We start from the raw sequence: 21152 nt of genomic DNA, 5'->3' as shown, positions 1-21152 counted from the left end.
TTCTTAAGGAAAAAGGACATTCTTTGTTCTCTTTGCAGTAAAGTATTGACTCAAACCCTGCACATTCCAAAGAAAGGTCTGGCTCTTGATTGGCTCCTGTGATCTATGGTGGAGGTCTTGGGCCGTTAAGTGTCTGTTTGACCTCTAATGGGGAGACTGAGTAACTAAGATCAGCCATGTGGGGCACCATAACTATAACTGAGCCCCAATAAAAACCCTGGACATCAAAGGTCAGCTGAGCTTCCCTAGTTGGCAATACTCTCCATGCTATCACACATCACTGCTGAATTAAGCACTGTCCATACAACTCCATTGGGAGCAGACACCCAGAAACCTATACCTGTCCCTCCTGGATTCTGCCCTATGCGCCCTTTACCTTTGCTGATTTTAATCTGTATCCCTTCACTATAGTAAACTATAATTATGAGCACGACAGCTATTCTGAGTTGTTTGTCCTTCTAGGGAATCAGTGAACCAGAGGATAGTCTTGGGGACCCAATATCCTCTCTCAAAGAGTAAGTGATAAAGATAGATTCGGTTGCAGGGTGGAAAACAGGTCAGAACTGAATGCCAACTCTGCCATATACTTCCCGATGACCTCAGGGAAATCACTCGACCCTTTAATCTTTTTGAGATTGTAATAAGATTCTATACTAGATATTCATCTAATATTTCAATAGATATTCACTGAATGTGCTACGTTATAATCACATAATATATGTTCAAACAGTGGTTAAGGGTAGAGGTGATTGGCCCATCTGTGGGCTTCTCCACACTATTTTAAGTTCCTTAGGCAAGCACTCTAAATTTGGACATATGCCCCTCCATACTTTTGCAGAGAGTATGTTCACAGTTTGTAGTCAATAAATGATCGTTTTTATACGGTTAACTTGGCTACCATTACTTCCCTCCTTATCCTGATCTTAGGCCTCTGGTTTCAAATACAGACCTTTATCAATTGATGATGAGATTATATCCTGTTAAGTCCATCACAAATTGAAAATATCACACATTGAAAATGTATTTAATACACCTAACCTACCAAACATCAGAGCTTAGCCTCACCTACCCTACCCGTGCTCAGAACACTTACATTAGTGTACAGTTGGGTGAAATCATCTAACACAAGGCCTATTTTATAATAAAGTGCTGAATATCTCACATAATTTATTGAATACTATACTGAAATTGAAAAACAGAACAGCTATGTGGGTACAGGATGGGGGTATGTGTATGGGTTGTTTATCTTCCTGGTCATTTGGCTGGCTGGGAGCTATGGCTTGTTGCAAGAAGCCACTGCCCAGCATCACAAGAGAGGATCGAACCACGTGTCTCTGGGAAAAGATCGAAATTCAAAATTTGAAGTATGCTTCCTACTGAACATGAATCACCTTCACACCATAGTAAAGTAAAAAAATCATAAGTGGAACCATCAGTAAGTCGGGGGCCGGACTGTCTGTCATCTGTTTGCCCTCAATTGCACAGTTGCTAAAGCCTACACATAAAAGTACCTGGAACGGTGCCAGAATCAACTCTGGAACTGAGTAAGTACTACTTGAACATGAATATGAACATCTAAAGCATTTCTTCCAATCACTACTTAACAGATATATACATATTCTTTTTGACCAATAACTTAAAAACCAGAAAAATAAAGATGTAGAAAATGGGATAAAAGCCAATTTTTGCACAGCTTTGAATCAATGGTTTTCCCCTATTGTGGATTAAATTGTGTCTCCCCCCTCCAAAAAATAAAAAAATATGTCGAAGTTCTAATCGTCAGTTCCTGTGAATGTGACTTTATTTGGAGGCAGGTCTTTGAGGAGGAAATCAAGTTAAGACGAGGCCATACTCATTATGGTGGGCCCTAATTAGGTCACCCTAATCCAATAACTACTGTCTTTAGAAGAGGGAAATCTGTACACACACACACACACAGACACACACACACATACACATACAGAGGATGGCCATGTGAAGATAGAGGCAGAGAGTTGGGATTGGCTGCCACAAGCCAAGGGATACTTGGGACTCCCAGTAATCCGCAGAAGAACAGGCAATGGAGGGTTTTTCCTAGAGCCTTTGGAAGACATCATGTCTTGCTGACACCTTGATCTTAGATGTCTAGTTTCTAGAAAAGTGAGAGAATGTGTTTCTGTTGTTTTAAGCTACTCAGTCTGTGGTGCTTTGTTATGGCAGCCCTAAGGAAATGAATACATCCCCCATTAAAGCCTGTCACACATAGGTCTTTGGCTTGTATCTGGGTTTCTTTCCTTGACAGAAAGTAAGCTGCCTCGTGAAAGATGGGAGGAACCAGAGAAGAGTGTAGAGACAGAAGGAAGTGACTCACCCTGGGACTTCGGCCCACACTGCTCAGGTAGTACAGGAGTCCTTTGGCATGGTAGATTGTTGGCTGAAGATGAGCACTGGGAGAGAGCCATTGTCTGTTTAAATCCTCCCCTTTCAGTGAGCATCTGTGGCTGCAGGAACAAACAAGGAGCAAATAAATACTCGTCGAGAAGAAAATAACTTGAGAAAATAAAGCTCAACAAGACAAACTAATGAATCTAATGTCCCTCTGACTTCTGCCCAATTGGCATCAATTGCAGATGTCCAGAAAGCTGCAGATCTGTCATTTAAGCTCGCGAAGTGTTGATTATTCTCAGCCCCAAAAAGAACTGGAAGCCATATTTGACTTGATATTGGGTTATCATAGTTTTAAGATGAAATTTGGGAAATATAGTTCCCCATTATACACATCCACAGAGAAGGAATTTGATAAATTTCTCTGGGCTCTGGGACCTTCAATTCTACAAATAATTAAGTTGAGCTCAAACTGTCATGCTGGGTGTGTTATATACACTATTTCCAGCTGGCCCAATAACTCTGCCAGGTGGATAGTATTCATCCCAGTGAAGAGACTGAAGTGTAAAAATGATTACATAAATGGCCCAAGATCACATAACTAAGAGCTAGGCTTTACATCCAGGTCTGTTTGCCTCTGAGAAAGCATAGGCTCTTTCTCCTATCACGGGGCTTCCTCCCTATCCATACAGATGACACAGAACACTTGACATTTACCCAGAGAGCCAGAGTATCTTTTTCAAAGACATCATCATGGAATACTGGCACTAGAAATGAGCTGAGAGTCATCCATCCCCTCATTAGGGAAATGGAGATGTTCACATTGGAAACTATCGAGTTACTTTACAAAGTTGACGCAGCTGGTTATGATAGTGCGGCCTGCAATTCAGGGGGAAGCTGAGATGCTGAGCTGTCAGGTAAGATCATCCAAAAAAGAGACACTCAAAGATGACCAAGTGCAGCCAGCCCACACTCAGGGGAGGCCCCCAGGAGGCCTGCTATAATGCTATTTACTCAAGACAGCTAACAAGAGAGATGCCCAGCATCCCCATCAACCTTCCCCCATGCCCAGCCCACATCTCCTGCGACCCTTGTCCTTCCGTACTCCAGCTCCCTCAAACAGATCACGGATCCCTCTGAGCAACCCTGTCTGCTGTCCCTTTGCCAGGACTCCCCACAGCTCCATCCCTTTCCAATTATGCAACTTTCAGGGAAACTTTTCCTGATCCCCAGGCCATTCCATTCTGCTCCTATTTGTTGCAAGAGCTTCCAGAGGTCCCCTTAATTCTCATAAAACCATTTTGGGTGGGGTTTTACTGTTATTTAGCTATTTTTACATCTCTTTCCTTGGACTGTGAGCCTCCTGGGGGCAGGAATAGTGCTTTGTTACCATCAAAACCCTAATAGAGTAACTGTCAAAATCGGTATTCAGTAAATAATTTGGAAGGAATAAAAATGCACTAGCATTTAAATATAGAATCTGATATGTTTTCTGTGTTTTTTTTTAAATCACTATTTTCAATAAATCTTGGAGGTGGAAGGAAAAAGGTTCAGCCTCCTTCTTTCACCACTTTCTCATCTTCGTGTTTCTGAAATTATCTTTAAATATTAGTTTCCTGCTGCTTGTCAGCCTCCTCTTACAGCTCACTGGAAACCAAAAATCTTTAATCATTTATCCTGATCTCACCATTAAAATATTTTGACTTGAGAAATGGTAGGTTTTTTCATCTTCTTCTCTGACTTTTTTGTTCTTTTCTTGCTATATTTTTTTATCTCTCTTCCTCTTTTTAATAGCAATGACATCTAGAAATAGGGTTTATCTGTTCTGCCTGGCAACCAGGGATGGAGGTAAAATATAAAGGAGATCTTTAATAATGACAGCCACAGAAAGAAGCAGGCATCCCAGATTTGCTCCTGAGCATATTTGCTGTGTTTAAATGAATTTCTTTTCTCAAATCAAGGTACTTGCAGGCACAACATCCCTGAGCCTCGGGACACTAACTGTTCTGTGTCTCTCCTTGCTTTGACCTGATTTCTCATCAACACTGGGGACTTTTTCTTTTCTTGGTAATATCAAACGTGATAAAATCAGTCAAGACCCCTTAAAAGCATTTCCATTTGTACAAATGAAAATGCAGGCAATGTATGTGTCCACTAGCCATCAATTCCATGTCAACTCTCTCCTTCCATGTGATCCGTGGAGACCAAGTGCAGGGACAATGTCTACATGGGTAAAAGTTCTTAGGTCACCACACAGCAAAATTATCCTTCTGGATTACAAATTCCAAAAATAGAAAAAAGTGAAGTTTGTGCTGCAATCAGAATAAGCACTGGGTTTGGGTTAAGAAGACCCACTCCCATCTCTCAGCCCTGTCACCAGATATGGGATTTGGGATTCTCTTTGAGAGTCAACATTCCCATAGGCAAAAAAATATATAGATATATGTAACCTTGCTTCCCCGAATTATACTGAGGATCAAGCGAAATGATATCTCCATGGGGAAATATCTATATAACCCTATCTCTACCCATGTCTCTATCTATGTCATGTCCATACTTATATCCATGTGCACATCCCCATCTCTATCTGAATTTACATCTTCATCCCTATCTATAATGCTCAGGGATGCAGAGCAACACTTAGACTATGTTCATTGGTTCCTCACCTCATCCTAATTTTTTTTCATTATGAAGAATAATGAAGGAGCTCTATGCAGGTTGATTGGGAGGGATAATCTTGGCTAGGAACCCCAAACAAGAGGCTGTGGTCAGTTTCAATTACCAGTTCACCTGAGCAGACTTAAAGGTGGAAGCAATGAGACTAAAAAGAAAAGAATTCATCTAAGAAAAAAAAATATGAGGGAATAACAATGCAAATTGCTAACTGGACTTTGGGCTGTTAAAGAGTACAGAGGGGGCTGGCTGGTGGATGGCACCTAAGATCATCCAATTACATGGATTTGGAAAAATCCAACCCCTGTGAGACTGAGGGAAGCCCTTAGTTTTGGGTAAATTTTGTTCTGCAGGGTTGGAGACAGTGATGCATTCCCTTTGTACCCATACGTTGTGTGGATTTGGAAGCCCATATGTTTGTATTTGTATTCAGGGCTCTCTGCGTGGCTATGATTTGGAGAGTATCTCTGTGAATGCCTATTGCTACAGCAGTTCCTAGATCTATGCAATTGCAGATTATCACAATATGTACTACACGTAACTTGAGTGCTTTTCCTTTTAAAGCAAATCCATTTGCTTCCAATCTCCAAATCCATTTGGCATTTTGTGTTAATAATATCAGAGATTCATGCAGTCAGCGATACTGCTGCTATCCTTCCCAGAGATTTGTTTCAAGCATTTGAAGATGAAACGTACCCACTCTTATTATCTACTGTAGCATTTTTGAAATGACAGCTGCTCCCTCCATGTGGAGAGAATCAGCAGATGGACAGCTACGAGTGGCTGGCAATAAATTCAGTGACTCTAATTTCTGAAAAGGGGTAACCCCTCAAATAGAGTTTAAAGTCCTGCTTTGCGTATAAGACTAAAATAGTGAGCATTGCTACTTTTTTCTCCACTGAAAACTGCAAACTTACAGAGGAAAAATTAAAAAAGGAAAAAAAAGGAAAACATTTCTCGTTGGTTTTAATAGGTGAAGCTATTTGATCCAACTAGTCTTCCCTGTTTTCAAAGTTTTAGTTTAGTTTAAGACTATGCTTATATGCACTGAGTATGCTGGATCTTGGGTTACCAACCATCCAGTTTGTCCAGGAATGTTGCAATTGGTCCCCCTAAAGCTAGATCTCAAATTCTAAAAGGTGTTTCCAAGGTAGAATGTGGGCCAAAATTTGCCCTGTTTCACACTGACTTTGAACATTTTAGGTGGGACATGTACCTTCCCACCAGCCTGCCTATTTTTACCACTGACTGCTCTATATACATATTACGTGCCTGCTCTTTTTAGGCATTAGCATCCTGTGTCCAGGAAGTCTTAAACCTATGGTTTTTGGTAGGACATATTTCTTCCCTTGGGAAAAAAAAAATTGGAAAAAAGTTCTCCTATCTCCTAAAAGTATGGTCAAACAAAAGCATCTCAGCTGAAGCTATGAAACAGTAAATTAGTAGTGCCAGTCCTAAGAGGTCACGGAATGGTACCCTGGATAAAGAATGGTCTCAAAAGCCAAACAACCAAAAAGGAAATGATGTCACTAGAATTCATTCTTTTAACATTAATTGCATATTTTCGTATCTGCTAAGAATAGGGATTATCCTGGCCAGAGACTAGGAAGTAATATTACTAAGGGTCTTGACAAGCAGACCCTGAATGACCAGGACCCCTGAAACAAAGTAAGGACCACATGTCAGAGAGAGAAGGAGGAAAAGTGAGTCACTTCCTAAAAGAGAATCAATCTATCAAGCTCCAGTCAGACAATAAAATGATTCAAAAATCCCCCATCCATCCGTGACTGATAAATGGAGAGACGGGGCCCATCAGACTGGATGATTGATGCCCGGCTTGATCATCTTTGTGCCCAACCCACCCCCCCAGCAGAGCCATCTCCAAAGTCTAAAGAGAAGCTGTGTGTTTGAGATTTAGCAAACATCTTCACCATTCACTGCACATCCTAGTAACAGGAGGCAGCATGGGTGCAGGAGGAGAATATTTATAAAGGTAAAGAGACGCATGGAAGCTTCAGGAATAAGACAGAACAGCATGGGGCACTATCAGCCAGACACTGCACCCAGAGCTTTCTAAATAAACACTGCTTGGATAGAGAAAAAGGGAAAACCAATGGCAGCTTCATCTGAAGATCGTGGTTGCTATCAAGCTACAAATGATCAGGGTTGCCAAGGACATGTTAGCATAGTCAGGGTATTTTTTTTGGTCATGCAAAATGCTCAGAGAGTCAACAGTCTAGAGAGCAAACAGAAGAGACCAAACCCAGGAGTGCCTCAACACCTCCAACACCCAGCAATGTGTCACTAAAGGACTGACCATCCCAGAGCCCAGGGACAGGAAAACTTGAAAAGAAGTCTTTAAAAGATGGACCAGAGGAACTGACCTGGGTTCAAATGTCAACTTCTTTGTGAAGCAAGTTACACGCAGTTGACCCTTGGACCTAGGTCAGTCCAAATCTAAACCAATTGGGTCTTCATGCCCTTGTTTCTCAAAGTATGGTCACCAACCTGGGAGCTTGTTAGAGATGCAGCAATTTGGGTCCCATCCCAGAATCTGCATTTTAATAAGCCCCCAGAGAATCTGTATGCACATTTAGTGTGAGAAGCAGTGTTTTCTACTATACCTTGAGGAAAGAAAGAAAATTAACCCTTACAAGGAAATCTGTACTTTACAAAGGACTATATTGCCCACAATTTCAGGAACCTGGAACACATGCTATTTAGGACCTCTAACATCTTACCTGGAGCAGCACCAGCCCCAAAATCTGGATACGCCTCCCCCTACCACCCCATTTTCCCTGCTATTATACTAGTCTCTTGCATGTTTTCATTTGAAAACTAATACAGAATTAAAGTGAAAATGTGTTTTCTCTAGCTTATGTTGACAACTCTGATTTCATAATACCATTCAAACACCCAATGGAACAATTCAAGAGATAACAAGGTAAGGACAAGTTCAGTTGAAATCAGGCCAGATTACGGGCGCCTTCGTGACTCAGCTGGTTAAGCATCGGGCTCTTGATTTCAGCTCAGGTCATGGTCTCCGCTCAGGGAGGAGTCTGCTTGACTCTCTCTCTCTCTCCCCCTCTCACCCTCTCTCTCCCCCTCTCCCTCTGCCCTTCCTCCCGGTTACTGAGCACATGAGCACACAGTCTAAATAAATCAAATAAATAAATAATAAAATCTTTAAAAAAATTTTTTTAATAAAATAAAATCACACCAGATTAAGGGGTGGGCCAGCTTGACAAATAGAGTGAGTCCCACAACAGCACTTGTCTAAATCAAGAATAGAGGGCGCCTGGGTGGCTCAGTTGGTTAGGCAACTGCCTTCGGCTCAGGTCATGATCCTGGAGTCCCTGGATCGAGTCCCGCATCGGGCTTCCTGCTCGGCAGGGAGTTTGCTTCTCCCTCTGACCCTCCCCTCTCTCCTGTGCTCTCTCTCATTCTCTCTCTCTCAAATAAATAAATAAAATCTTAAAAAAAAATAAATCAATCAAGAATAGATAACCAGTTAATTCACATTTCTACACAGCATTTGATCCCATATACAACTGATTCCATAAAAATAGGTATCACTCTCACTGAAACAGTTAATACTAAGGTTGAGGTTTCTAAAGCTATGTCTTGATACCAACAACTATCTGGGAAGAATTTGCCAAACACATGCAAGTCAACAGTAAAACCTTAGGCTCTGCCAACAGTTCTGAGACCAGCCAGCCAATAATCACTTGAATTCACCTATTACGACTGGCTGGCTTTTTGGACCACATCACATTACTTAACAGATGTGAGTAAGAAGGATTTCTTTAATTTCTGAGATTTTAAATCCATTAATAATCCTTGCCAAAAGCTGTCAGAATGGGAAATTATAAAAGAAAAAATTTTCAAAACCAAGAACTGATGATTATCCCCCTCATGTTAAAAAAGAAAAAAAAATTCTTTGAAAAAAAATTTTAACACTCATTTCCTGACAAAGACAATCAAGAAAATGAGGATTGATGGATACTGCCTACTTGACAAGTTAGGATAAGGTATAAAGTTATATTCAAAAGACAAAAGTATTGTATAAAAATGTATTCATTGATTCATCAAATATTTATTGTCACAACATCTACTATGTGTCAGATACTACTCTTCTCCAGAGGAATACAGCAGTTAATAAGTCCTGCTCAGAATGTACAGTCTGGGGGTTATCACTGAGGGGCAGCCCAAGGCAGACATTGGCTACATCTTGTTCTGTTAATTTCTTAGCACCAACTCAGCACAGTGACCAGCATGTGGTAGGTAACTACTCATCATTATCTAAGGAATAAATGAAACCCAACTCACCATTTTACTGCTGTCAGAATCTTTCTTCTCTGGGCAGCCAATATCTAAATTAAAACTGTGACTTTTTTTTTTTTACTGTCAATTCAACAGATTTAATTATGGGATATTGATTTTTCCTATCATCTCTGTCTTGGCAGGGGCCTCTGTACTGCTGCTGTCTGCTTTGGATTAAAAGTCACGGTTCTTTCCTTGTTCGGGAGAAACCTTTGATGAAAAAATTCCATGTAAAGCTCAAAACCATTAACACCGAGAAAAATAATTTTTTTTTTATAAAATTGCTGTGAGAGTTCCATTCTCTTTTCCTAAATGCAAGAGTTGAAGAAGAAGTTTATAGCTGAGACCTCCCAAAGAAGCTCAGAAATTAGGGTTCTTTAGTGGACCAGGAGATTAAGTAATACCCCATGTTTCTCTTCCTGAATGGAAAGAATTCAGAGCTCTTTACTTTTCTTCTATGGCTCAGAGACTTACTTCATATTAAGGTCATTTTTCCTTATGGACCAGAAAGCAGACCATGCATTTACATCTCTCCGATTGAGTTCATCAAGCCCAAAGGTATCTCCAGGGAGTAACAACTCCTCCCTTCCCTGCTAACTAGGAGAGGTAGCAAGAAAGGTGATTCTCTGTTTTCTCCAGAGGATGTCAGTGTGTTTAACTCTGGTGTATAATAAAATCCAGATAAGTCTCTTGAGGCAAGGAAAACAGATGTAAAAAAATAATTTCTGCTGATTGGTCTTTATGGGTTCCTGGACCTAATTCTGGCCTGGAGGGGTGGGAGTATTTCCCCCCAGACAAAACACCAACCAATTCTCAGAAGACCAGCAAGGTATCTGAGAATTCACCTCAATTCTGACACTACCTAGAGATAGCATCAGGTTTCACAGGTTAAGGGTTCAGTCCTACAAGACTGCTCCCACCCCCACTTCTGACCTACCAGCTACAGACTGGAGGTTCCAATGACCTCCTCCTTAGGCTTGATTAATTTGCTACAGGGGCTCACAGAACTCAGGGAAACATTTGTGCTTACCAGTTTATTAAGGATATGATAAAGGATACAAATCAATGCCCAAATGAAGAGATGCAGAGGCTAAGGTATGGAGAAAGGGCATGGAGCTTCCATGTTCTCTCCAAGGCATCGCCCCGCCCTCTCCAGTCTCCACTGGCTCACCAACCTGGAGGCTCTGCTAACCCTTTTGGGTCTCTCTGGAGGCTTCACTGCAGAGTCATAATTGACTAAGTCATTGGCCATTGGCTGATTCAACCTTCAGCCTCTCTCCCCTCAGCTGAGGTCTGGGGATAAGACTCAAAGTTCCAACCCTCTAATCACATGATTGGTTCTCCTGGCAACTAGTCCCTGCAACAGAGTGGGGTCCAAAAGTCACCTTGATTAACATAACAAGATACAGTTGTACAGCCTATATCACAGGAAATTCTCAGGGTTGTAGGAGCCAGGAACTCTGGACAAAAACCAAATACATACGAGAAACGTATTTTGGTCAACTGTATGACCAAATATGTATTTCTTATAAATCATGATTTCTTATAAATCAGTAGGTTTCAGTAGCTAGGAAACATTAACCTTATGCCCTAAAAGCAATAGGATCACCAATGCCATCCTGGGTTTAAAAAAAAAAAAATGGAGAGAATTATCTGGGAACTCTGGAGTTCCTTTTCCTTGAAGTCCTGGCAAGAGAAAGTGGAGACAGGAATGGTAACACTTACAGTGCTAAAGAGAAAGTCAGAAAACAAATTTTATTTTAATCTTGGCTTTGCCACTTGTTACCATGCGATCTTAGGCAAGTTTCTTAATTTTGCTTGGCTCAGGCATGTTAAGGGGAAAAAAAAAAGATTAGGACACATGATTCCTATCCAAGGTGATTTTCTCCTTTAAAAATCCATAATTCTACAAAAGACTTGCAAAAGAAAAGAGTAAGAAAGAGGGGGAGATACAAGGGGGGAGGAGAAGGAGGTGGGTTATACAGTTTTATTTTTTAAAATGCAGATTCATAAGAAGAAAAATTGTCCAAGATTTGTCACCTCATACCTGAATTGCAGCCATGGCCTCCCCATTGGCTTCCTCCTCTCCCATCTCTCATAATGTTTCTCTCCCAATTTGACATAATTCCAAAATGATATCCAAATTCTTTCAATGGCTTCCCATTACCTAAAAAGAGGATGTGTAAACCACTTTGGCTGGCATTCAAGATCTACAAACTGGTCACAGCTCACTAATCCAACTTAAACTCTTATTACCGCCCAACAAAAAACCCAGGGTGACAGGCAAGCCAGATTTCCTCATTGTTCCCACAACAGTTTGTGCTCGCCGACCCATTTAACCCTCTCAACTGCTCATGGAACCATGTCTGAAATCTGATTATTTTCTTCTCTTTCTTTTTCTTACTCTACCCTCTTTCAGAGACCTTCCCAAGCCCTGCCCGTTCCATAAGACTTTGACTACTTCAATCAATAGCACTTGCTCCAACCTCTGAAATCCCTTAGGAAAACAAAATGGTGAAAAGCTTATGGGTCTAGTCCCCAAAGTCAGACTGTGCATTCAAGTCTGGTTCTTAACCACTTGCCATATAAATTTGGCCAAATAATTTACTTCACTAAATGTAAGACTCCTCAATATCCGATAAGAAATAATCTTGCCTCTCAATCTCTACGTGAGGGTAATATTAGTATCTAACTCACAGGATTTTCTTTTTTTTTCCTTAGAATTAAGTGATGTAACACATGGAAGACACTTAGCAAAATGGTTGGTACATAACTTGTGATCAATAAATGTTTGGTTTTTTAAAAGCAATTCTTTGTAGCATTCATGTTTGCATCACCATCAAATACTGTCCTGAGCTTTCACTTAAGTAAACTACATATTTAGATTATAAATCATCAGAATAAAAACTAATTTGTATGTTTATTGAATCTCCTGCAATCCTTAACATCATGCCCTACATTTAATGACTCTCTATAACCACTTGTTATATAAAAGCTTAGAGACAAATTAGACCATCAATATAGAACTTTTTTCCTTTTCTGAGACTTTCAGTAAAGCATACAAGGAAAATTAAAATAAGAGAGAGCAAAAAAGCTGTATTTATCACTTCATCCTCAAAACAGCTTCCATTTCACACCTGAAGAGACTAGCACAGCAGGTGTATGTAACTATCCTTCATTACATATTACCAGCAAGAATTTGATCCCTGGTCTTTCACCAAATTGAACATAGGTGGCCTGGAAGAAGTCTGGAAATTTCTTTACCCAAAATGCAATCTTCTAATATCTTCTTTTTCCTCATTTGTTGTCTTCATTCTCTGTTGACATACTCCATACCATTTTCTTTTTTTTTTTTTAAGATTTATTTGCCAGCAAGAGAGAGAGAGAGCCTGAGAGAGAGAGAGAGCAAGAGCACAAGCAGGAGGGAGCAGCAGGCAGAGGGAGAAGCAGGCTCCCCACTGAGCAAGGAGCCCAATGCGGGGCTCGATCTCATGACACCGGGATCATGACCTGAGCTGAAGGCAGACGCTTAACCAACTGAGCCACCCAGGTATCCCTCTGTACCATTTTCTTGCATGAAAGGTTTTGTGTTGGTTTCAATATTATCCCACTTCCTCTGCAACCCATTTGCATTCTTCAATTTGCATTCTTCAGCTGAACCTCTCTCTTTCTCTTTCTCTCTCTCTCTCTGTCACACACACACACACACACACACAATTCCAGGATGTTAAAAAAAAAAAGCAAAGGAACTACCTACTAGGTTTCACAAACAAAGAGGGAGTACTGACTACCTTCTCTCTATTCTAATAACCGGCTCCCCCATTCCTTTGGTTGCTCTGACCAAAACCAAATATCTTCTAGTCACCTCCCATCTTCAATGCCTCCTTATTTCATACCCCTAATCCCATTCACCAGCCAACCTTACATGCTCTGCCTTCAAAATATATACAGAAACCAAGTACAGCTCAACGCCTTCACTACCACCACCCTACCCAAGCCACAATCACCTCTTACCTACACCAGTGCAAATGCCTAACCATTTCTGTTTTTGACCATGCCAGCCCCCTTCCTCTTCACCTGTTCTGCATACAACAGCCTGAGACCCTTGTGATTTCTCTGCTCAAAACCCTCCAGTGGCTTCCAAACTCATTCTGGATGGCACTCGCTCCAGAAGGCCTACTCTCATCTTTCACTATGTTTTCCCTTCCTGGGGCTCAGGAGCTCACATCTCTCAACCCACACTAGTTACTTTGTGCTCCAGGAACACTTCACCCTCAGGGCATTTGCATTTACTGTTCCATCTACCTGATAGTCTCTTTTCCCAAATATCCATGGCTTTTTCTCTCAGATTTGTGCATAAATGCTATCTTATCAGAGATCACCTTTCTCCCCCCATTCCACCCAACCCTGTTATTCTCTGTTGTCTCATTTACATAAATTTCTTCATTGCATTTAACACTCTCTGCCATACTAATATATAGCCGCCTCTAGTTGAGTTTATGTTCTGTCTTCCCACTAGAGGATAGGTTCAGTGATGACATGGAACTTACCAGTTTTTGCTCAACTACTGTATCCTCAGCACCAAGAAAAACTGCTGGTACATGGCAGGCACTTAAATCGATAGTGAATGAATACAAGAATGAGTAAATGAATGAATGAATGAAAAAATGAATGAATTCTCCTATCTCTAGTTCCTACAAAGCATATTTGTATGGCCTGAGCATATTTAACTTTCAGAATGGGTATGAGAGTATGGATGTAGTATGAATGGCTCCTCCCTGAAATGGTCAGATCCCTATCTTTTTACTGATGAAGAAGTAAGTTCAATCTTTTTCAATGGCCTAGTTCCCTCAGAAATGCTGGATACTTTAGCTTATTTCCACTAATACCCAGAATAAAATCAGACAGATTTATCATTAGTAGCCTGGTTCCATTATTTTATTCAGGGAGTCATCTCAGCAATATGAGAAATCAAAACATCCTTCTAGCTAGGTCTTATGGGCCAGAAAAAAAAATTATCTTCGGTCTCCTGTGTATTTTAAACTAAAATATACACTTCAATCTAAACATATTTAATATAACTTTTACATCTCTCTATCAAAGAGAATAATTGTCAAAGCTATATTTCACAGGAAAATTCTCCTCTATAAGATAATACCTGCTTTCCTCCCTTGCTCCTCCTCTAAAGTAAGAAAATCTCAAAAAAAATTAGGAAATAAAATGTACACATTCATTTATTCAATGCCAATCCTTTTATCCTAAAACCAGAAGCAATCCTTTAGATACTATTGCCCTCTCCCTTCCAGGATACAGACTGGGTAATCACAATTATCAGGAAGGTGTTGTTTTCTCCTTTCACTCTGTCATCTGTTCTAAATTTACATTTCACTGGTCTCTGACAAGGATAGTGCAGCAGATGGCAAGTGAAATCTAATTAGTGATGTCTTACAAGTTGTGTCAAGACTCTTCAATAAGGTTGTTTTGTTGAGAAGCCAGCACATGAGTGTTAGCTCTGTCCCCTGATTATAAGTAGAAGGAATCAGAAGTACTGGTCTTTATTTTACCTAGTTCAGAGCTTCCCAAGTGGAAAGAGCCTTTTTCCCAGGAGCATTTGTCAGAAACAATCAGAGGCAATTGTTGAACATCATAGATACCTGAGGCGGTGGAAAGCAGGTGGGCAAACAATGGACTAACCACAAAGATTGAAACTAAAAGCTGGGGAAAGAAATGTTCGTAGGGGGATATGAAAAGCTCTCACCTATTCCTGGGAATATAAAAGCACAGGATTATGTGCATGCCTACACCTATGTGTATGCCTGTGCTCAAGAAAGGCCTGAGAAGGCCCTGGGCTCTCACCTGTGACTAAACTTGAAGCTCTGCACAAGCAGGAAGTAAAGACTAAGGCAGAATTGTAAACTGTTGAAGGCATGCCCCCAACAGGCCCGCATGCTCCCCAGTATCAGTTCCAGGCAACTAAGAAAATCTCTATCTAATAATTAAATTGATCATGAAGCTAACCAAGCCAAAGTTCAGTGGCCACACATGACAAACAATATAGAATTTATAGAATTAGTTCAACAAAGTTACTAAAGAAACAGCAAACTCTGGTAGAGGGGAAGGACCTAATTTATAGAACTGTAACACTATGCAATTTCAAAAGTCTACTTTTCAGCCAAAAAATTATAGACATGCAAAAAAAAAAATATGACCCATACATAGGAAATAAAGCACTAAATAGAAACTCCCTGTGAAAGTTCAGATACTGGACTTACTGACAAAGATTTAAATCTGCTATTGTAAATATGTTCAAAGAACTAAAGAAAACCAGGTCTGAAAAACTAAAGGAAATTATGAAAACCATGTCTCCATGAATAGATATTATCAATAAAGAGATAAAAAATTACATAAAAGAACCAAGTAGAAATTCTGGAGTTGAAAAGTACAATAACTGAAATGACAAATTCACTAGAGGTGCTCAACAGAAGACCTGAGCAGACAAAAGAAATAGCCAATGAACATGAAGATAATTCAATGGGATTATCCAGTCTGAAGAACAGAAAGAAAAAAAAAAATTCATGAACAGTCTCAGATACCATTAGGACACCACTAAGGATACCAACATGTACTTAATGGGAGTCACAGAAAGAGATGAAAGAGAAAGACAAAGAAACAGAAAGAATAGTTGAATAAATAATGACCAAAAACTTCCTATATTTGATGGAATGTGTTAATCTACACGTCTAAGAAAGTCATCACACTCCAGGACAGACAACTCAGAGTGTACAATTACACACGTCATAATCAAAATGTTAAAAGACAAAAAAAAAAAAAGGAAAGAAAGAAAGAAAGAAAATATCAATAGAGGGATGCCTGGGTGGCTCAGTCGGTTAAGCATCTGCCCTCAGCTCAGGTCATGATCCCAGAGTCCTGGGATGGAGCCCTGTGTCTGGCTCCCTGCTCAGCGGGGAGCCTGCTTCTCCCTCTCCCTCTGCCTGCCGCTCCCCCTATTTATGCTCTATCTCTCTCTGTCCAATAAATAAATAAAATCTTTAAAAAAAAAAAAAAGAAAGAGGGCGCCTGGGTGGCTCAGTTGGTTAAGCGACTGCCTTCAGCTCAGGTCATGATCCCAGGGTACTGGGATCAAGTCCCACGTCGGGCTCCCTGCTCTGCGGGGAGCCTGCTTCTCCCTCTCCCACTCCCCCTTCTTGTGTTCCCTCTCTCGCTGTGTCTCTCTCTGTCAAATAAATAAATAAAATCTTTAAAAAAAAAAAAAAGAAAGAAAAAAAATCAATAGAGAAGTTACTAATACTATACAGGAGATCCAAAATGAGATTAAAAACTGATTTCTCATTAGAAACATTGGAGGCCTAATGATGTACTATATGTTGGCTAATTGAACATAATAATAAAAAATTTTAAAAAAAGAAAAAAGAAAGAAAGAAACATTGGCAGCCAGAAGGTCATAAAATAATGTATTCAAATTACTGAAAGAATAAGACTGCCAACCGAGAATCATGTCTAGCAAAACAGTCCTTTAAAAAATGATGGAGAAATTAAGAAGCTTCCAGATAAACAAAAATGGGGAATTCATTGCTAACTGCTCTGTCTTACAAAAAATTCTAAAGGAACACTTTCTTGTTGAAATGAAAGCAGATTAGACAATAATGAGAATACACATGAAAAAAATAAAAGCACTGACAAAGGTAACCACATAGGCAAATATAAAAGACAGTATAAACATATTTTTATTATAACTTTTTCTCCATCTGATTTAAAAATCAGCTACATAAGGTGTAGTTATAAATTGTGTTGATGTGCATACAATGTATAAAGGTGTAATTTGCATGATAGCACAAAGGAAGAAAGAAGAAATGAAGCTATATAAGAACACATTTTTGTATACTATTACATTAATCTGATCTAGATGGTTATAAATAAACATATTAATTGTAATCCCCAAGGAAAATTCTTAGAAAAGAATTATATATAGGCAGATTAATTTAAGTGACATACTAGAAACTATTTATTTAATGCAAAAGGTGGCAGTAATGGAAGAATGGAAGAATAACACAAAAAAGAGACATAGAAATATAGGCAACAAATAACAAATGATAACTATAAATCTTCACTGATCAATAGTTACATTAAATGTAAATTAATTAAACCATTCAATCTGAAGATAGAGATGAACAGAATGGATTTTTAAAAAATAAGTGTTGCTGTCCTAGAACTAATGATGTAATGTATGGGGATTAACATAAGAATAAAAAAAAATAAGTGTTGCTGTCAATAAGAAACATATTTTGTATTCAAAGACACAATGGATTAAAAGTAAAAGGATGGAAAAAAATATATACCAAACAAACAGCAATTATAAGATTGAGTGGCTATACTAGCATCTGACAAAACAGACTTTAAGTCCAAAAACAGTTTTGCAAGAGGCAAAAAAGGTTATTATAAAACAGTAAAGAATCAGTTCATTAAGAAGATATAACAACTGTCAACATATGTACCAGTAATAGCCAGAATATATGAAGTCAAAACTAACAGAAACAAAGTGAGAAATAAACATTTCAACCATAATAGTTAGAGACTTCAATTCCTCACTTTCAGTAATTAAAGGACAAATATACAGAGATAAAAAAGAAAAGATAAGACTTGCAAAGCACTATAAACCAATTAGACTAACACAACTATTGCACACTTAGTCCAACAACAGCAAAATGTACATTCTTCTCTAGTGCACATGGAGTATACTCCAAGATGGATCACATGATAAGCCATAAAGTAACCATATCTTAACGATGGCTAGAACCTCAAGGTCCTGGAAACTTTGCTTTCAGATTCCTTAGAGACTTATGTTATCCCTAACCCCCACTAACTGAAAGTATATAATCAGTCACTCCTTACAATCCCAGTGTAGCTCTTTCTGCCCAATCCTGTCCCCGTGCTATATAGTAAAAGCACCTTTTTGCACCGGGAAAAAAAAAAAGTCTCAATAAATGTAAAAGATTTAAAATCACACACGGTAATCTCTGTGACCCAAAGCAAATGAAATTAGAAATCAGTAACAAAGAGAAACTTGAGAAATTCACAAATATGTGGAAAATAATCAATGCACCATTAAATAATCAATGGGTCAAAGCAGAAATCACAAGGGAAATTAGAAAATTCTCTGAGAGCAATCCAAAGAAAACACAATGTAGGGGCTCCTGGGTGGCTCAGTTGGTTAAGCGACTGCCTTCGGCTCAGGTCATGATCCTGGAGTCCTGGGATCGAGTCCTGCATCGGGCTCCCTGCTCGGCAGGGAGTCTGCTTCTCCCTCTGACCCTATCCCCTCTCATGTGCTCTCTCTCTCTCTTTCTCTCACTCTCTCAAATAAATGAATAAATAAAATCTTTAAAAAAAAAAAAACACAATGTATCACAAGTATGGGACAAAGCAAAAGCAGTGCTTAGAGGAAATATATAGTTACAAGTGCCTATATTAAAAAAGAGGAAAGACCTCAAATCAACAACCTAACTTCCACCTTAAGAAACTAGGGGGAAAAAGGAAATTAAGCCCAAAGCAAGTAGAAGAGAGGAGAAAATAAAAATCTAAACAGAAATCAATGAAATAAAGAATAGAAAACAACAGAGAACTCAATGAAGTAAAAATTGGTTCTTGGAAAATTTATAAACTTTCAGCTAAACTGATAACATAAGAGAAAAGACATAGATGATTAAAATAAGAGATGAAAGAGAGAATATTCTTATTAGAGAAGCTAAAAGGTTTAAAAGAAAATACCATGAACAATTATACACCAACAAATTAGAAAACCTAAAGGAAGTCAGGACACCTGGGTGGATCAGTCAGTCAAGCGTCCAACTCATGATTTCGGCTCAGGTCACGATCTCAGGGTTGTAAGATCAAGTCCTGTGTGGCACTCTACACTCAGCACAAAGGCACCTTAAGATTCCCTCTGCCCCTCCCCCTGCTCACTCGTGTGTGCTCTCTCTCTCGCTGTTTCTCAAATAAATAAAATCTTTTAAAAAAAGAAGATCTAAAGGAAGTGGATGTATGAAAAAGACACAAACTACTACATCAGATTCACAGAGAAACAGAGAATCTGAACATAACTATAATAAATAAAGAAACTGAATTAATAGTCAAAAATGTTTCCAAAAAAAAAAAAAAAGTTTCCGCAAAAGAAAGCCCAGGACCATATGACTTCATTGGTAAATGCTACTCAACTTTTAAAGAATTAAAATCAGTTTTTCACCAATTCTTTCAAAATACAAAAGGAGAAAAAACACTTTCCAACTCATTTTGTAAGTCTGGTATTACACTGATACCAAAACCAAAGATATCACAGAAAAGAAAACTAAAGATCAATATCCTCTAGAAATGTAGATCTTAATATCCTCCACAAAATAACTGTCAAACCAAATTCAACAATGTATGAAAATGATTATACATGTTGTTCACAAGCAAGTGGGATTTGTTCTAGAATTGGAAAGTTTGTTCAACGTGAAAATCAATGCATGTTGAAAATCAATCAATGTAATACATCATATTAATAGAATAAAGGACAAAAAAAAACATTATCATCTCAGTACATGCAGGAAACCATTTTACAAAATCCAATACCTTTTTGTGATAGAAAACATGAAGAAATAAACTAAGAATAGAAGAGAAATTCTTCAACCTAACAAAGGATATCTATGAAAAACCCACAGTTGTCATTATACTTAATGGTAAAAGGTTGAAAGCTTTCCCCTAAGACCTGGAATGAACCAAGAAGGTCTGCTCTGACCTACATGTCCTCAACACTGTACTGGGTATGCTAGTCAGAAAAATTGGGCAATAAAATGAAATAAAAAGCATCCAGAGTGGAAAGCAAGAAGTAATCTATCCTTATTGGCAGGTGACATAATGTTGTATATAGAAAATTCTCAAGAATCTACAAAAGAAATTAGAGCTAATAAATATATTCAGAAAGAATGCAGAATACAAGATCAAAATGCAAACATCAACTATATTTCTGTATATTAGCAATAAACCTGTAATAATACTGAAAAATAATTCAATTTATAATAGCATCAAAAAGAAAAAAATACTTTGGAATCAATTAACCTAAGAAATGTAAGACTTGTACACTAAAAACTACAAAAATTATTGAAATTAAAGGACACCTAAATAAATGGAAATATCCCCTGTTCATAAATTTGAAAACTTAATGTTGTTAAAATGGCAATTCTTCCCAGGTTGACCCAAAAAGTCAACACAATCTCTATCAAAATTTCAGCTGACTTTTTTTCCCCAAAACTCAATGACCTGAACTTAAAATTCTTATGGCAATACATGGGACACAGGATAGATAGACAAACAATCTTGAAAAAGAAGAAAAAAGTTGAAGAACTCATATTTCCAAATTTTAAAATCAACTACAAAGATAATTATTAAGATAGTATGGAACTGGTTGGGGCAGAAGGTATAATGGAGCAAATTATAGAGGCGAACTTCCCTAATTTGGGGAAGGAAACAGGCATCGAAATCCAGGAAGCACAGAGAACCCCTCTCAAAATCAATAAAAATAGGTCAACAACCCGACATCTAATAGTAAAACTTACGAGTCCCATAGACAAAGAGAATATCCTGAAAGCAGCTCAGGAGAAGAGATATGTAACCTACAAGGGTAGAAACATTAGATTGGCAACAGACCTATCCACAGAGACCTGGCAGGCCAGAAAGGACTGGCAGGATATATTCAGAGCACTAAATGAGAAAAATATGCAGCCAAGAATACTATA

General features: G+C 38.8%; 1 protein-coding gene across 1 annotated transcript in view; it reads right to left on the bottom strand.

Moving 5' to 3' along the window:
- Positions 1 to 21152, bottom strand: part of AGBL1 (AGBL carboxypeptidase 1) — a 637151-nt gene that overhangs the window by 299704 nt on the left and 316295 nt on the right. Inside the window, exon 17 of the mRNA XM_081831887.1 lies at positions 2351 to 2480. Coding sequence (XP_081688013.1) covers positions 2351 to 2480 — 130 coding nt within the window. The remainder of the gene's footprint in view (positions 1 to 2350; positions 2481 to 21152) is intronic.

Source organism: Leptonychotes weddellii, chromosome 9, assembly GCF_054177405.1.
Source record: "Leptonychotes weddellii isolate Sample4059 chromosome 9, ASM5417740v2, whole genome shotgun sequence".
In the NCBI taxonomy this organism is placed as follows: domain Eukaryota; kingdom Metazoa; phylum Chordata; class Mammalia; order Carnivora; family Phocidae; genus Leptonychotes; species Leptonychotes weddellii.
This window is presented reverse-complemented; position numbering and strand designations above follow the sequence as displayed.